The following is a 16669-nucleotide window of genomic DNA, read 5'->3' as shown; positions in this document are numbered from 1 at the left end:
GCAGATTCGTGCATTCACCTCATCTGTCACACTACAATCAGAACTAATACAACTTCCAAGATACGTAAAACGCTCCACAACTTCCAGTGCCTCTCCCTGGATAGTGCCTCTCCCTGCACGAGTGCTCTTACCAGTCGACTGAGTGGTGTTGGAAGTTAGCATGCTCCCGAATCCCGGATGAAACAAACCAAGGACTGTTGACCTCGATAGATATGATCCTGAACTTCGCAATTAGATTGCGAACGTCTCATCACCAATCGAGTTGGCATCATCAGTGCGTTATTAGGGAGTGATTGGTGATAAAAAGTTCGCAATCGCATTGCCTATCTCAATGAACAAACCGATGACCTGAGCTATCTGAGCTACCAGCATTCGCCTCTGGGGCAGATATGACCCCCTTGCGCAGCCACGCGGTCCTGCATCAAAGCTTCTGCCTTCGACGTAGCTTCCTCACTCCTTGCTTTATCAGACGAGCGGAATTTCGATAGGCTTCAGTTGAGTGGTTGGGTCGCAATTTCTAACACGTGGTTGTTCATCTTTGGTGAACAGATTTGTAACAGTTGGTACCACTATTCCTCGGTACATGGTTTATATATGAATATTTGCCTCAACTGAACTGAGCCCTAAAGGCTTCTGTTGGGCTTTTAGGGAATCAGCTGTCGCTGGGAATTATCATGGTGATTGCGTTTGTTGGTCGTAAGCAATGACAACTTGAAAATTGCCTCCAGACGTTAATTCCAAGAAACCATTGATCGTTGTGAGCAGTGTGTTAAAGGCATAGTAATCACCCAGAACGTTTCATCACATCACCTACAGCTGCTGTGTTACCTGACTCAGGACATGTGTATTAGCGTTAACTTGTTTCTCCATATGCGCCCAAAAAGTTAACTTAAAAAGCATCTGGTTAACCTTCGACTTCTCGGTTTCCATTGTAGCTACCTGTGTGATCACTTACTTGCCGTAGTCGTCTTGTTTTCCGCAACGTCCTTTTTAACTCGCAGAATTAACTTCTGCAATGTCATATGTGAGTTTCCCCTTTGATATCAGAACCCCCTTTCAGAACTCTTCCGTGGTTGTTGGTTCGAACAAGCGTACAGCTTACTCTACAAAAGACCTGCTCAGCAACTTTGACACACTTAAATTGTCTTCGAAGGACGTCAGCGTTGACAGGGAACCAAACGCCGATGACCTGGTCTCTCGCAATGGTTACTCTGGAAAGCGTACGACGGATTCTTTGGCCACTGGTGATAGTTACGTTGGTTACTGCAATCTACCAAACCAGGTTTGTACCCCTTCATCCTGTTGACGATTTTGCAGGTCTATCGTAAAGCAGTGCGACGCGGATTCGAATTCAATCTGATGGTGGTAGGCGAGTCAGGCCTTGGAAAGTCTACGTTCATCAATTCTCTGTTTCTGAGCGAAGTCTATAATGCAGAATACCCAGGCCCTAGTCGGCGGCCCAAGAAGACTTTGTCGGTGGAGTCAACTACTGTAGTGCTTAAGGTATTTGTTGGCTCATCAATTTCGATCAATGTTTTCTCACTAGGAGCAGGGTGTATACCTAAAACTAAAATTGGTCGACACTCCTGGATTTGGTGATTCAATTGACAACAGCAATTGTTGGCAGCCCATTGTTGACTATATCAACTCCCGATTTGATGATCATATCGCAGGAGAGAGTCGCGTAAATCGCTCTCCCTACACAACTTCCGACCAGAGGATTCATGCGTTAATCTATTTCATCGCCCCAACCGGTAGGCTTCTGCTTTCACAGCTTTGCGTTGTTCTCTTTTTGCGCATCTTTTTCTTTCGTTTTATTTTTCAGTTTTCTGGTAGACTGATCACATACGGTTGCGTTACATTCGCCTGGTGAGCCTGAATCTGAACGAAACCAATTATGGATTATCTTTCAGGACCAACCATCTCACTTTACAGTCGGTCATACACCTTGTTCTCAAAGTGATCCACTAAGCTCCACAGCAAATGAAATCTTTTGCCTGATGACTTATTTTTCTTCTTCAATAAGTCAGTGGATTCGCCGAACTATTTTTCAGCATCAAATTTTGCATCTGTCCAGTGGTTCATTATTATCATCGTCATCGACAGCTTGACATCAATGTTCAACACCGATGCTTCTCTGCCGTAGTTCAACCACTGTTAACCCACAAATCCNTGACTTCCCCTACCTAGGCTTGGGCAACCTGGCAGTATCCTAGCCCTCGTGCTTCCTTCGGGTGGCATGGCAGCTAGGCACCGAAAAGGTGCTACAGCTGAACGATTTTTTTGCAGTGAAGTCAAGGAACAAAACTCCTAGAGCATCTGGTATCAATGAAAGCTCGGATGGCAACAATAAAAAATCGTTCAACTATAACACCCTTTTGATGCCTAATTACCATGCTACCGGAAGGAGGCATGAGGGCTCGATACTGCCCAGGTTGTCAGAGCCTAGGCAGGGGAAAGTGACAGAAAGAGGTCGGGTTCTAACCACGGACCTAGATCACTTTGTACCAGTTCCTCTATATTCGCTAATAAATTTATTGCAAAATAACTCCTATAAAGGGGATCCTTTTTTCCTGCTATCCCTTACATAATAGGAACGGCTTTTGCGTAAAACAGCAGAATAATTCTTTCTGGTAAGCTGTGATTCTGTAGTGCAAAAAGAAAAATTACCTCAAAAATTTGACTCATGATCTATTAAGTTGTCACACAAAGCTAGAGATTTGTTAGAGGTATCCTCTTTATTAAGGGATCCCACGAGTGATCCTTGTTGGGATGATCAATGTATACTCTAGTGATGCTCAAGACTACACAGTGCGCTAATCTTCGCGCATTGAATATGTTGGCTGATTCTTTCGAATAATTCTGCTTCAGATGGCATGTGTTTCAGAATGCTGTACATATGTGTTGCTCGAAAACGGAAGAACAAAGCTCGCTATACAAGTTACAGGAAGTTAACAGCAGTTGTACTACTCATCTGCTTTCCGAGACAGATCTCTACACATTTTGGTTGGGGCCCAAAATATTGGGCAGCTGTTCAGTCACGGAAATTTACGTAGTGTTTCAAAATTAAGGTCCAACAAATATCATTATCATTGAAACAGCCGTCCTGTCAGTTGATATTTCTCTCAGTTCACGCGGTCTTGATCAGAGTTTAGTGCAACGGTCAACTGAAATCATTTCAGTCGAATCAATCTCCCGCAAGAATGGGGAGTTGGTCGAAAAAAGATCATGTAGCAACTCGTCCTCACCATTTGCATTAGTGGTATTAAGTAGTTTTGTTGGGCATTCTGGACTGCTCTTTCTAATCCATCTTTTTTCCAGGTCATTCTTTGAAGCAGATAGATGTGGAATTTTTAAAAAGAATCCAGGATAAGGTGAATGTCATACCTGTGATAGCCAAGGCCGATACGATGACCGTCGATGAGTGCCGCGAATTCAAGAAAGTTATCCAGAACGAATTGGCCGCATTGAAAATCCGCACTTTCGAGTTCCCGGATCCGCCAGAATGTGAGGGTAAGGGAATTTTAAGCTGATGTTTTTTATTGATCGGTCTTTTTGGCTGAAGATTATTCGCTTCAATTTATCTCGTCCGAAATGATGTTCTTCTACTGCGGAGAAATGAGAACTATTCATTCGGAGGTAATGGGGCTCGAACTTCACTGCTGTCCATGATTGCTGAATTCGACTCAGTGTTCCTGTAATTGTGATTACCACGCCCACTGTTCACGGAATTCCCAATAGTAATGAGGATGGTTGCAATTTTCTCAACGGCCAAGAAATGGACCCATTGTTCATTTGTAGTTTCTTCATCTGCCCCAAGCGACTATAAGTTCTGATTTGGTGGAAAATTTTATAGGCAACTAACCACTCTCTTAGCCAACTCGGTGAGTTCAGATATTGCCGTGGTCGCTGATGACCTCAGTGCACACAATCTCCCTACATCAGAGGTGTGCCTTGGTGGCTTGGACTCAAAACGTAATGGCAATGATACCAGTCTGCTGCAGCTTCGTACTGGCCACCAAGTGCGCCTCTGTAGCAGTAGGCGCCGTCTTGCTACTTGACATCCCCCAACTGATGAACAACCATGTAACCATAGACATTAGCAGCCAAGATGGGTTTCTATTATTGACTGTTGATCCCTACACCACTCCCATCAACTCAGATCATTCTATTGTCCGATGTAAATTCACCAATATCTAGGAAATAGACTTCTGGTTTATTCGTCGATAAAGTTCCTGATCCACAGATCTTATCAAAGCAGCCTAAGTGAAGTTTTAAGTGCTGCATCTTCAGTCGCAACTGGGTCGTGATAAGCAATACCACATATCCGGTTGAAAACTTGGCATGTGGTTTATCTCATGGCTCACCAAATGAGTCCTGGATTTCAGCACAGACTTCGTATCTTTTCGAACACTGCACACAACTAAGCCAGGTATCAGCTGAAGCGTATTTTGCGTGTGGATGGAGCAATCAGAGAACTCTGGGAATGGAGGAAGCTAGTGCAACTGGGAATGTTCACGAACTGTACCACTTGATGCGCAAAAAAGGGCCGAACAAGCTGTTGTGAGGTCGTCAAAGGTAATGTTGTAAATTTAAGATATACGAAGAACCGTCGTTTTGATCGCTGGACTGAGTATTTTCGACAACAGTTTAGTTGGATATGTGCCTCTGAATCCGAATTTTTTATTCAGTGCGTTCAATTCGTGCTGTATCGTGTGAGTTTTGGACTACTAATAGTATGCTAATAATGCTAATATGCGTTTCCGCCTGAAAGTACTATTAGGCCGCAGATATAGTTGGAAATCTGCCAGCGTTATTCGAAGACGGTAGTGGACCTTTGTGTTTCATTTCACTGGGTTGTTTAAGCTAATTTGGGAACATCACTGTAACCCGGGCCAATCAAATCGGTGTCAGTAAATCATTGTACCTTTATCCAAGAAATGGGAGATGTCGATGGTACCGTAAAGTTGTACCGTAAATTGAGGTCTTGGCAGCCAACAACTACTGCAAACATGTTTTTCTAATTCCTGCCCCAGTCCGTGGCAATGAAGAAGAGTTGGTAAAAATTCGACGACTACGTGATCGCGCTCCCTTCGCGGTTGTCGGGGCCAACACATTGGTCTCCGGTGGTGACGGGGGATCTCGTGTCCGAGCTCGAACCTATCCATGGGGTGTAGTAGAAGTGGACAATCTGGAACACAATGATTTCCCGGCGTTACGATATCTGTTGCTGACAGCATTCTTGCAAGTAAGTTCTGGTTATCCAATCACTTCAAGTTCTCCGAATTTCATTTGTCATCCTTTCGTGTTGGTAGTGATATCATTTTCACTGAGTAAACCTTTCAGCTCCGGTATCCCTTTTCTACATTGTTTATGCACCCAATTTTTCTGAGCGCATCGGAACCCACGCCTAATCATTACCGTTTCCAGACTTGCTTATAAGGACTGAGAACCAGATATCATTCAGAGAAGAATCTCGTCAGACACTGTGACTGACTGGTGGGTAGCCCATTTGTTTGTTGGTTGCAGAACTCAAAACGCCCATTTGTGTTAAGGTGTGTCATCTTTGTTTCATGGTATTTTTAGTGCCAGTCGGCATGTCTAGTTAACCCCTACCTCGTTCTTTTCAGCAATATCTTCATCTACAGCATATTTGAGTACCGTTTCTTACATCGGGCTTCCAGTAATGATATGTTTGTTCCGGGATGACTTTTTTGTTTCAAGAATCCTCACAAACCTTTCTGCCTCCTTTTACCAGGAATTGCGAGACGTGACACACAATGTGCACTACGAGAATTACCGAAGCGCCAAACTATCCGGGATTGCCGAAGAAAGTCATTTCCAAACACGTGATGGCAAAGACCCAATGGCGTTGATGGAGGCGGAAAAGAAGGAACACGAACTGAAAATGCGTAAGATGGAGGCAGAAATGGAAGCAGTGTTTGAACAGAAGGTGAATATTCTCCACATAGTTTTAACTTTTTCTCCGTTTTTCATGTACGCTGAGTTTCTGACCCGTGACATAAGTTGTGTGATTGCGAATGCCGTGCTTCTGATGGTCAAGTAACCCTCAAATGACCACCATTCGGTACTTGCGTGGAAGCTGACTGGCGTCCCATACTTCTGGTGCACACTGAGTGCACAATAAAGGCTACCAATGACATGAGCCTGAGCAATTACGTGGTATAGCCACAGGACCGAGACCTCGCTTTAAAACTTTCAGAAGATACAGGATGCATTTGCAGTGAACAACATATCAGTGTGGTGGTCCAACCCTCACCTAAACCTTTTCGCCTTAAACATCCTCTGCCCTTGATGCATTGGGTACCCTGTATCTAAAAACGTGTATGGTCCGTTCGGTTAGGGGCTGTTGGCACAAGGGCGAGCTCATGAGGACCACATAAACCACCGGAAGATACAATACAACTGGAAAGGCTGGAAAATGAATCAGCAACTGTGTGGAGAAGAGCCGGGATGCCCTGTACAGTTGCTTCATCCTTATCGGGAACCACCAGAAGTGAGGATCTGATGAAACTCCATGGATTTTTGAATCCGCGACCTTTCGGCTAGTGGTTTGAATGTTTAACTGTTCGGCCACGATCAGCATTGCGATTGGCTGGCATCTGAAAAAGTGTCAATTTCGCCAGCGAATGGGTTACTAGCTCACGCGACATCATGAAATGGAGCGAGCGCCGGTTCAAATTGTATTCTAGTTTCATCAGAAGCGCTTTTCTCGGTCAAAATAATTGTTCTGTAGCTACTGGTTGTGGATAGGATCCTTCTTACCCGCTTTCAATGTAACAGAATTCACGAAATCTGCTCTTGAGTGCTTTGCGCAAATGAAGACAAACCTACATTTGAGCGAAATTTTTCGAGTCACATTTCCACGGAGAATTTTGGATTTTGGATCTGGAAAATGACGGTAACCTATTGAGAAGTTATCTGCCTTTCAGTCGCTCTCTGTTCTACCCCTTCCAAGCTCTTAAATACCCAATATGTAGTGCCGAAATGGCTCGCCGAAAACTTGGATAGTGTCGATCGACCTACCAGCGTGTCCGAGTTAAGTCTGAGAGGCAGCTTGTCCGTTTAAGCGGGCTTGTTGGCTGTAAACATGGAATATTGTCGTCGTCATATAACGTGTTATGGTGGTATTCTTCACAGAATGGCTGTGTGCCAACCTCAAATGTCACAAAAGGGTTAATTGTTCTAAATGTCGTTGAGGCCAATGCAATGCAATGCCATGTGAGCTAACCGAACAGAAAAATCGTGTAGCCGTAACACCCTTCCGGTGCCTAGCTGCCATGCCATTCGAAGGAAGCACGAGGGCTAACCGACAATCATATGTTCAACTACTGACCGGAAGATCACGGATTCGAAACTCTAATTTTCGTGAGATGCTCACTGCTGGCGGTTGCCAACAAGGATTAAACAGCTGTACACTGCTTCTCGGCTGTTTATCATAGGTTGGCTGCACTAACAGGATCAAATATCTATTGAAAACCTTCGTCTACGAAAGAGCGACTGTCCAAATTTAGTCTAATAGCTGGTGGTAAGAAGTTATACATTTGTTCTTCGATCCGGAGATCACTTAGGATCGGTCCCTTGGAGTACATTTCACCGCCAACATCCCTTTAAGACTACGCGAGCTTCTGGCTTGATATGCTTTTATTGCTTCGTTACTAGTTCACCTTTCTGGCTTCGGAGCCTTTACGTTTAGCCTCGAGGATATCATGGTCGCCTTGTGCATCATTTACCCGTGCAACTAAGTCTTTCGCCCACCACAATGTTGCTGTCCCCGCAGCAGACCTCTTGTCAAAAGTGAAATCACTTCTCTGCGGCAGTTCCCATCATATATTTTTCTTTCAGAGTACTAGCGGTGATGTGCTAATCTGGTGTACACTGCGGGTTTGGGGCTCAGATCGTCTCCGTAATCTTATTTTTTACGATTACTCCATAGAAGTAACCTGTGTACGGTGCACCATCCCATTGAGTGACATTGTTCCATCTAGGTTATCTTTGTCTCGTATCTTCTCGTCAACTGCGCCTTTTGCTGCATCGACCCGGCGACTATTTAGAATGATTCAGTCCTCGCCTATTTTTCGTGACAGTAGCCGTGTGTGCGATAGATTGGATCGCGATATCCTATTTTGCACATGCACACACGCACACTAACCTGTAGTGCACTGTTCGGGAACCTGAATAAACAATTGTCGATCCCACCACACCACTCCGTTTACTGTTATGCTTGCGACAGGCGCTAGGGATGTGGGTAACAACGCTTCACCTGTTGTTTAGAGCTTTGTTCTTCATACATACTATTCTATTTCATCCGTTTAAGACTTGCAATTCTAAGTGTTTTGTTAATAGGCAAGTATTCTGTATAGCATCGGTGTTTTCCACCTTATTTATTCCGTGGGATTTATTCAGAGCGTTCTGTTGGTTTTACACACGCTCTCTTCGTCAACAGCTTGCTTGCTTCATGAATAATTTCACTTCAGGATACCCACTAACTACCCAAATTTTACTCAAGAATATGTCAATTCAGGCACTGGTCTGCAAACTGAGATGGTGCTAACATGTGACTGAAATTCACCCTCCCCCCACCCACGATATTCTTGGACCAAATGTGTTTCGCAATTGCCATCTTAAAGTTCATTTGCGCTGGATATTTCAGAAATGCTGTCTCTAGGTGCAATGTGCTACTTATAGTTTTATTGAAATGTCGCACATTTTTCATCAACCCCGAAAATGAAATATTATTTCAATTAAGCGTTGATAATTATGGTATTCAGGCACTGGTCTGCAAACTGAGATGGTGCTAACATGTGACTGAAATTCACCCTCCCCCCACCCACGATATTCTTGGACCAAATGTGTTTCGCAATTGCCATCTTAAAGTTCATTTGCGCTGGATATTTCAGAAATGCTGTCTCTAGGTGCAATGTGCTACTTATAGTTTTATTGAAATGTCGCACATTTTTCATCAACCCCGAAAATGAAATATTATTTCAATTAAGCGTTGAATTATGGTATCCATTTGGCCTGTTTTTACATTCCTTGTTTGTAAATGAAGACACAGTAGAATCCCTCCACAGTGACATGCTTCGAGCCTTTCCTTTTTTAAAAAACTAAAATAGCTATTGTGATTTCAGTTGTGGACCCATGTTTCCCATTCCAGCAACCAGCCATAATGTTCCCACAGCAACACAGTATGCATTAATGTTACAGCAAAGTAATTTTTTGTGAATGGGAAGCGCTGGATTTCAACACTCTCCTTAGTGTTTATCGACGGCCGTCAGGCTTTCCAGTCTCCGCTCTGTTCTCAAATGTACTTGCAATCTCATTGCTTCTTTCATAACTGACGTCCATTTATGTAGGCTTTTGAACGGACTATCGGTTGCAGTATACATTCGTCTGTCTGAAGAATTGCTGTTGCATGTGAAGGCTCCCTTAGTTTGTCAAGTTATGGGATGTTTTTGTTTTTTCAGTGTTCGCAAATGTCATGCATTCATTTTGAGCGCATGTAAGGAGTAATGTACAGCTACTATCAATCGAATTCTAGTTGCACAAAGTTCCCTTGCCTGGGTTTCAGCTCCACGTTAACGCTCCCGGGGCCTCAGTATTACTCCTAAAATCTTCCGATTAGCGGATATTCTCCTCGGTCCGTATTACTTCGTGCATTTTTTTTCACTAAGCAGTCTGATGTCTGGATTCTCTCGCTGGCTTCTCCCTTCTTGCCCAGGAACTGGCCTGATTTACTCCACCGGCAACTATAAGTCATATATTGGTTGAGGAGGTTAATTTGCCTGGAATCGCCCGATGGTTTCTTCATGCTTTGTTCAAGTTCAGCTTCCCTGTAGCAGCTTGATTCAGCTCTTCATGATATACTGGTAGCTATATCCTAGGGGCGTGCAGAAGTCGGCTTCCGTTTCGGCCAACAAAAATTTGACTCGCGCAAAAATACCCACGATTGTCCCAGATTGTCTTAACTGATCGATTGGTTCAATTGTGTACCGTAACGCAACTTCATTCTCAGTGTGTAAGCGCCTTTAGTCACTGTCTCTGAGAGCAGGAATACTTGGTTTCATCCAATGTTGAAATATTTATCAGTTACTTATCATTCTTGCTTACATTTTATCCATGTGTAGTGCCTATCGAGACCATATTCTTGGAGCTTTATCCAAGTTGTGGAATATTCTTATTTTACTGTTTGCTGTGAAGTTACCTGGAGGGGTGATCCTAACCCTGCATTATATCTTCTTGGTACTTCTCAATGAATTACGAAGCGAGAGTGCTGTGCATACACTCTCCAAATGCAATACAGTTTTACCAAATCGCTTCACGTCGGTTCAGCCTCAGTTTGATGCTCGAAAGCCGGATTCGGGTCAGCGAAAATCTCCAACACGAATCATTGTTCAACGTCTTCACGTCGGTTCAGCCTCAGTTTGATGCTCGAAAGCCGGATTCGGGTCAGCAAAAATCTCCAACACGAATCATCTGTTCGACGTTACACCTAACGGCCCAGAAATTCAAGGAGTGGGCATCTCCATGAGAAACTCTTAACTAGTTTTCCATTCACTGACACGCCAACAGGTTTGTGAAGACGGTAGAAATCTGTGGCATGCATTGCGCAATGGAATCGAAGAGAATGAATCAGTCGACAAAATCGGACGCACTAATGGAATCAAGGAACACTAAGATTATACTACGCCTACGTGACCTCCGTTGCTCTAACACTTGACGGTGTTCTCCTCGGTCGGTATCCTGTTTACTGTTCCCGCGTCAGGTCTTAAAGTACTGCCTTATCACGACGTTATGATCGTGATCAACCTGATGCCTCTGGGATTAGCACACTCACTGCGAGCACCCATTTTTAAAATCGATTCACCCCAGTTTATCGGGATGACCCCCTTCCCCAAGATTTAGGCAAGTAAGTTCGACAAGCACTGAGTTGCCTTCATCCGAGATAGATGGAGAAGGGAGAAAATGTGTTCGAGTACCTCCGAAGCTTTCGTGATTTCCATTTCCACTGCCCAAGCTCCATTCCGATTCAGAAGTTCGGTTGTACAGCGGCAGCTGGTCAGTGGAACTGTTCACTGTGTGCAGTCCGACGATTCCAGCGTTTTTCTCCTCGGAGATCAGTGAACAACTGTCAGCCGGTCGTTCTCATCGGCAGCTGGTCAGTTGAACTGTTCACTGTATGCAGTCCGACGATTCCGGCGTTTTTCTCCTCGGAGATCGGTGAACAACCGTCAATCGGTCGTTTTTCTCACCGGTAGCTTTGTTCGACGTCGCGCGACTTTCGCCTACTTCAGAGTTTCTCGCTCACGCTTGCATCGACCAAGATTCCTAATCAGCACGGGCACTTTCGTTTGACGCTTCATAGTTCCTCAGATTGTATTCAATTTTCGGCCAGTTGGAATGTCCCATTCTTTAGCATAGTTAGCCTTGTCTGTTAGGTATAGCTAGTTGCGCCGTACGTTAGGCAGCACGCATCGCACGTTGAAGGGTCACGGATAGTAATATGCAGCGACAGCTCACATCAGGTAATGGATTCGAGGGAAGGGACTTCAGTAGGTGGTTTTGACAAGTTTAATTAACAATGACCATTCGATTTGTGCATACCTTGCATGCCCCCGAAGAGCGCAAACAAAGCAGCAACAGACAAATGCGTTGTCCGAATTGCTTTCTCACCAAGTAGTCTTCGTTGTGTCAAACTGTTTTGTCTAGCTGTTCTATTTTTTTCGGAGACCGCTGCTGCCAACTGTTTGGCGATAGTAGCCAGGCCGCCTATTGTTTCCCGCTAACTGGGTCACATGTGCTGGAGAGACTGAATTGCTTTGAATCCCATGATGTTTGTTTAACACCGTTTGAAGTTTTTGTCAAATTCTTTCTCTCTTCGAAATGGGACTGATCCGTGTCATCAGTTTTTTGAGAGGTTGAACAAAGCCACTCTGAAAACTGGCATGAATTCGTTTCGGCCAGTGTTAGCTCATAACTCGCTCGGATGTATCCTTGAATGTTGCCGATTCCCAGATTTATGGGTTAGCTTCAATGCTGCACTCTCAATAGTTGGTGGTTCCACCGGCCTCCTCAGTCGCTGCTTTCTGACCCTTAGATTTGCGTTCGGTTTGACTGCTTACCACTGAACGCAGAACCGAAGCGATCCTCAACCATCTGTCACTTTAGATTATACAGTATTGCTCCGACTTACCTGTTCGATCCTCATTTTTTTCTGTAGGACACAATAGGGCAACAGGTTTTCTACGGCAGTCAGACCCAAGTGATTAGTTATCTGCTTATCCGTCTTTTCATAGGTACAAGAAAAGACTCAGAAACTTCGTGAATTTGAGGCAGATATTCTACGTCGTTCGGAGCAAATTCGGGAGCAGCTACGTGCCCAAGAACAGGAACAAGAAGCGGCTCGTCGTGCTTTCGAACTGGAACGTGCCAACTGGGAAGAAGCTTGGCGTGAGTGGGATGTTGGTGCCGATCTCAGCACTAATGGATCTGCTTTGGGCTTGGGTGAGCGTGTCATGAATGAGGTGATTAAAGAACGTGTGAAAACGGAAAAGAAACGAAAGGGCTTGTTTTAACCGCTACACACTTCGTTACTTGTGCAATGGGCCAGTGCGGCGCCTCTTCCATCCTCATCCTTAATCGATTGCATTTCTAACGCTTTTTACTCTGCTGTCTTCGCTATACTAGACTTGTATTCAACTTTTTTAAACAATATTTAACGGGATCTTTGATATTTGCGAGCCTGCTTGGCATGTGTTTTATCACCAATTCCTTGGTAATCGATGGGACGTAACATGCTTCTCCGTCTTTATTACTCGTCATTTGAACGGTTTTCTGTTTTCATCCTGTTCACTGTTGTCGGACCCACTGGTTACTCCCCACCTGTATCCCTCCTAGGAGCATTTTTTATCGGTGCATTTATCATTCTTTTTGTGAATTTTTTCTCCTTAAATTTCATCTAGCTCTCATTTGGGTACGGTGACTCACCCATGCATACCTAGGGCAATGATCACGCTGATGTTCCACTATCGGTCTTCTTCTTTTGACCCGGTTCTATAACTCGCGGAATTTCGCTTTTTTCTGTCGATTATGTGGTTTCTATGTCAAGTACTACTGTATGAGTAGCTTTAATTTCAAGAAATCGTATCTTATAGACCTTGGTTTTCCACTGTTGTCTCCTCTGCGCGAGATGCCTGATGGGAAAATTTCATTAGTTGTTTATTTGGTCCTCGTCATCGATAGCCATGAACCAATAATAAGTACTGGTGCTTAACGTCCATACAATCGGGAAGGAAATGCCGTACTGCAGAGTGGCAAAAGGGGAAGACTGGAACCTAGTGTAAACAGCCTGGTCACTACAGAAAACGATCAAGAACAAAGTGCCTGCACCTTGAAATGACCAGGACGTAAACCCACCGAGTCAAGAGTCTATTATTAGGATTGACCCAACGTTCTTCCCGAGCCTCACCTGACATGAGCCCACCACAGAAGGGCAGACCAGGTAGGTGGTCCGACTACGGGAGCATAACAAACTTATCACTGGGATTGGTTATATGCCATGTCCTGTGGGGTTTCAAACCACTTACAAGGACAACTTACTAGGATCCCAACCAGGAAGGCGTGAAGATCCCACAGCACTCGGGTTTAGAGGAGCCTTCATTTCGCGTTGCCTGTTAGTCTGTCGACAACAATAGTTCGGAATTTAGAACAGTTATTCCTTTGGTGGAAGTTTGTTGGACATACGTAATACGTGTCCCAACCGCCTTAAAATGATGTGTTTTCCTCACTGCTTTGGCGACTGGCTCTTCACTAGTTGCTTGCTTGTGCGCCTTTCCATGGCGAACTTGCTGTAGCCATGGTCGTTGGTTTGTTCGCTGAGCCGGGCAATTTGATTGAAAACGTTTCATCGCCAATCGAGGTGACATCATCAGTGCGTTGTTAGGGAGCGAAGTGATGGGTTGGTGGTTGCGCACAACCACCGATCTTGTGGAACATTCTAACAATCTTTCTTTGGCGAAATACACTTATTTGCAGACAAATTTGATTTTGCGGGAGACTCACCTGGAACGCAGCTGAGTATCTCGTTTATCATATTTTCAAGCAACTAAATGTGCTTCCTTTGTCTCCATAAAGGGCTGTCTGAAGCTACCGTGCGTTTTTATGTGCCATGGTGGGCGGCCAAGGAAGCCAAGGACGGACACAGAGTTGCACTACTGTCAGCAGGCCACAACACATCGCTACGCTCCCTAACAACGTACTGATGACTTCACCCCCATTGATGATAAAACGTTTGCAATCAAGTTGCCCAGTTCAGCGAACAAACCATCGACCAACTGTGCTACCACAATGTTCTTTATTGCGAAATGGTGCAGCGAACACCTGCGGTAGTGTGAAAAGAACCATACTTGAATATTAGAACCCTTTTTTGTGGACCGTTAATCGTAGGGGCCAGTTTTCACAACGGTAGAGTAAGGGTGCCATTGAAGTCAATCAGCTTTAGCAAATTTCATTACTAGTGGCATAAATTGCGCAAGTCCACAAGTGACGCTTACCTCTTCATAGTACATTGAATTCCGTCTCGGCACAGTGACGGCGCTCAAGTGTTATTTCAATTTTAGGGGTCTTTATCCATTATAGTTTGCGTTAGATGATTATGTCGATGACAAAATTGACCAGAAACCGAGGTAGGACAGCTTTATGGAACTCCATTTCTTATAAGGAAAGTTTAGCATAGTTCATCGAAACCCGCTTACAAGATCAGAAGTGAAGGAGGTTGAGAGCACTCAGGGTATTTACAAACTCAGGGATATTCCTCTTTGCCCGAGTATATGTGGAAGAACTGACCTATCTGCGGCGTCAAAGGCTGCTTTAAAGTTGGGTAAAACCGCAATAGTAATAAGTATCGTTTCGCCAGTACTCCTTCTGTCCTGGCGCAATTATTCTGGTCGGTCCACTGGAATCAATTTTCGGTCTCATTAGACCTCATCACTGAGATTTGAACCCCGCTTATTTGACATGTGAGGCAAGTCTGTTACCACTAACAGGCATGACGTCCCTAAATCAGCACATCTGAACGTGTGAACTTGTTCACGCTTGGGCGATGTGAATGGTTCCCCAATGGAGGTTGGTAGAGTAGTGGTCACTCGCTTGCCCCGTATGCCAAGTTTCTAAAGTTCAAGTCTCAGCATGACCAAGGATATATATTGCTGATGAATTCTAATAACGGCGAAACTCAATACGGGGTTTCCCGTTTATGGTTTAGACTAGTCAGAATAATTGTCCGTATAGGAGAGTTGACACAGCAAGTGATGTGAACACAATTCATAGGACTTGCACCCGCAGTTCAATATAACCAGCTTATGCACAACCACCGCCTGAGATCGGAAGTAGTACTGTACTGATAGGAAAGGTCATCATTCTCAATCCGAATACTCGCTACGTATCCAAAGGGTTGTGATAAGGGGAGATTGGAAAAGATGTTCTCTTTGTAAATGATAATTTATGAAATGAAAACAACCGCTTGGTCGTGGGTATACCAATTGTCCGTATAGGAGAGTTGACACAGCAAGTGATGTGAACACAATTCATAGGACTTGCACCCGCAGTTCAATATAACCAGCTTATGCACAACCACCGCCTGAGATCGGAAGTAGTACTGTACTGATAGGAAAGGTCATCATTCTCAATCCGAATACTCGCTACGTATCCAAAGGGTTGTGATAAGGGGAGATTGGAAAAGATGTTCTCTTTGTAAATGATAATTTATGAAATGAAAACAACCGCTTGGTCGGTGGGTATACCGAAAAAAAACAGCTATGGAGTCCCAGACCCATCGTGCGGTGGCTATGAAAAATGGAATCGTATGGCTTTGAAAAAATGGGACTAAGATACAAAGGCTGTTGCAACTTATCAGAGTAAACAAAACTACGAAAACCTAAGAGTGATTCCTCTGTGTATACGTCAGTGACTGCCGTGTGTGACAAAATTCTGCCGAGAAGGTAGCGGAATTGACACTTTAATGGTGTGCTTCGGTGTCACAACGCCAATATTTTGTGACAGCTGCCGTCAAGTTTTATGGGATGAAAATGTCCGCTACCATAGTGAGTTATTTGGATGAAAGAGTATCAGCAATTCAGAATCGTAAGTCCAGAGACACGCAGATTGGACGAAAATACATGAACTCGAATCGCGACCCCCCCCCTCTTACAGGGCGACTACGCTATCGGAGACGATTGCTCTCCGTCACAGCCGACTCACCATACTTCTGTCTAATGGATTATTAGTTGGTATCTGTCGGTTTCATCAACGAGCCCTTTATACGACCTACGCAATAGGCCAAACATTGACACCGTCCGCTTACCCAAAGAGCTTTGTTGCAACGCTCCGGTTTTGACTTCGTCCTGGGTTGGAAAAACATGCTATGAAGCACGTCCTTTGTGGGATGCTTTGAAACTGCTTACGAATAACAATATGTTCACTATACTGCAGTACAGTAGTAGTGTTGTTCAGAGAGTGCTGACAGCTGAATAAATGTCATTTATCGGAATTCGATATGCACTGAGTTATAAGATTGTCCCTCTGTTCTTTTTTGGGCACAAGCACCACGCAGAGTTCCACTTGTCCTGATCAGGTAGCACTTCTGGTTCGA

At 44.3% G+C, this 16669-nt stretch overlaps 2 protein-coding genes across 2 annotated transcripts in view; one reads left to right on the top strand and one right to left on the bottom strand.

Annotated features, from left to right (window-relative positions):
- The window catches only part of T265_02974 (hypothetical protein), a gene marked incomplete at both ends in the record, with an annotated part of 31117 nt that extends 30095 nt beyond the window's left edge, over positions 1 to 1022 (bottom strand). The window contains one exon of the mRNA XM_009167353.1: positions 956 to 1022. Coding sequence (XP_009165617.1) covers positions 956 to 1022 — 67 coding nt within the window. The remainder of the gene's footprint in view (positions 1 to 955) is intronic.
- Positions 1004 to 13181, top strand: T265_13140 (hypothetical protein; the record flags this gene model as incomplete). The annotated part of the gene is made up of 7 exons (XM_009167391.1): positions 1004 to 1282; positions 1318 to 1503; positions 1547 to 1754; positions 3322 to 3513; positions 5037 to 5248; positions 5759 to 5953; positions 12318 to 13181. 7 exons carry the CDS (start codon positions 1016 to 1018, stop codon positions 12594 to 12596), a joined length of 1539 nt encoding a protein of 512 aa, XP_009165655.1.
- Positions 13182 to 16669: the final 3488 nt, after the last annotated feature.

This window comes from Opisthorchis viverrini, assembly GCF_000715545.1.
Source record: "Opisthorchis viverrini unplaced genomic scaffold opera_v5_39, whole genome shotgun sequence".
In the NCBI taxonomy this organism is placed as follows: Eukaryota; Metazoa; Platyhelminthes; class Trematoda; order Opisthorchiida; family Opisthorchiidae; genus Opisthorchis; species Opisthorchis viverrini.
The sequence above is the reverse complement of the archived record's forward strand: the minus strand, read 5'-3'. Positions and strand labels throughout refer to the sequence as shown.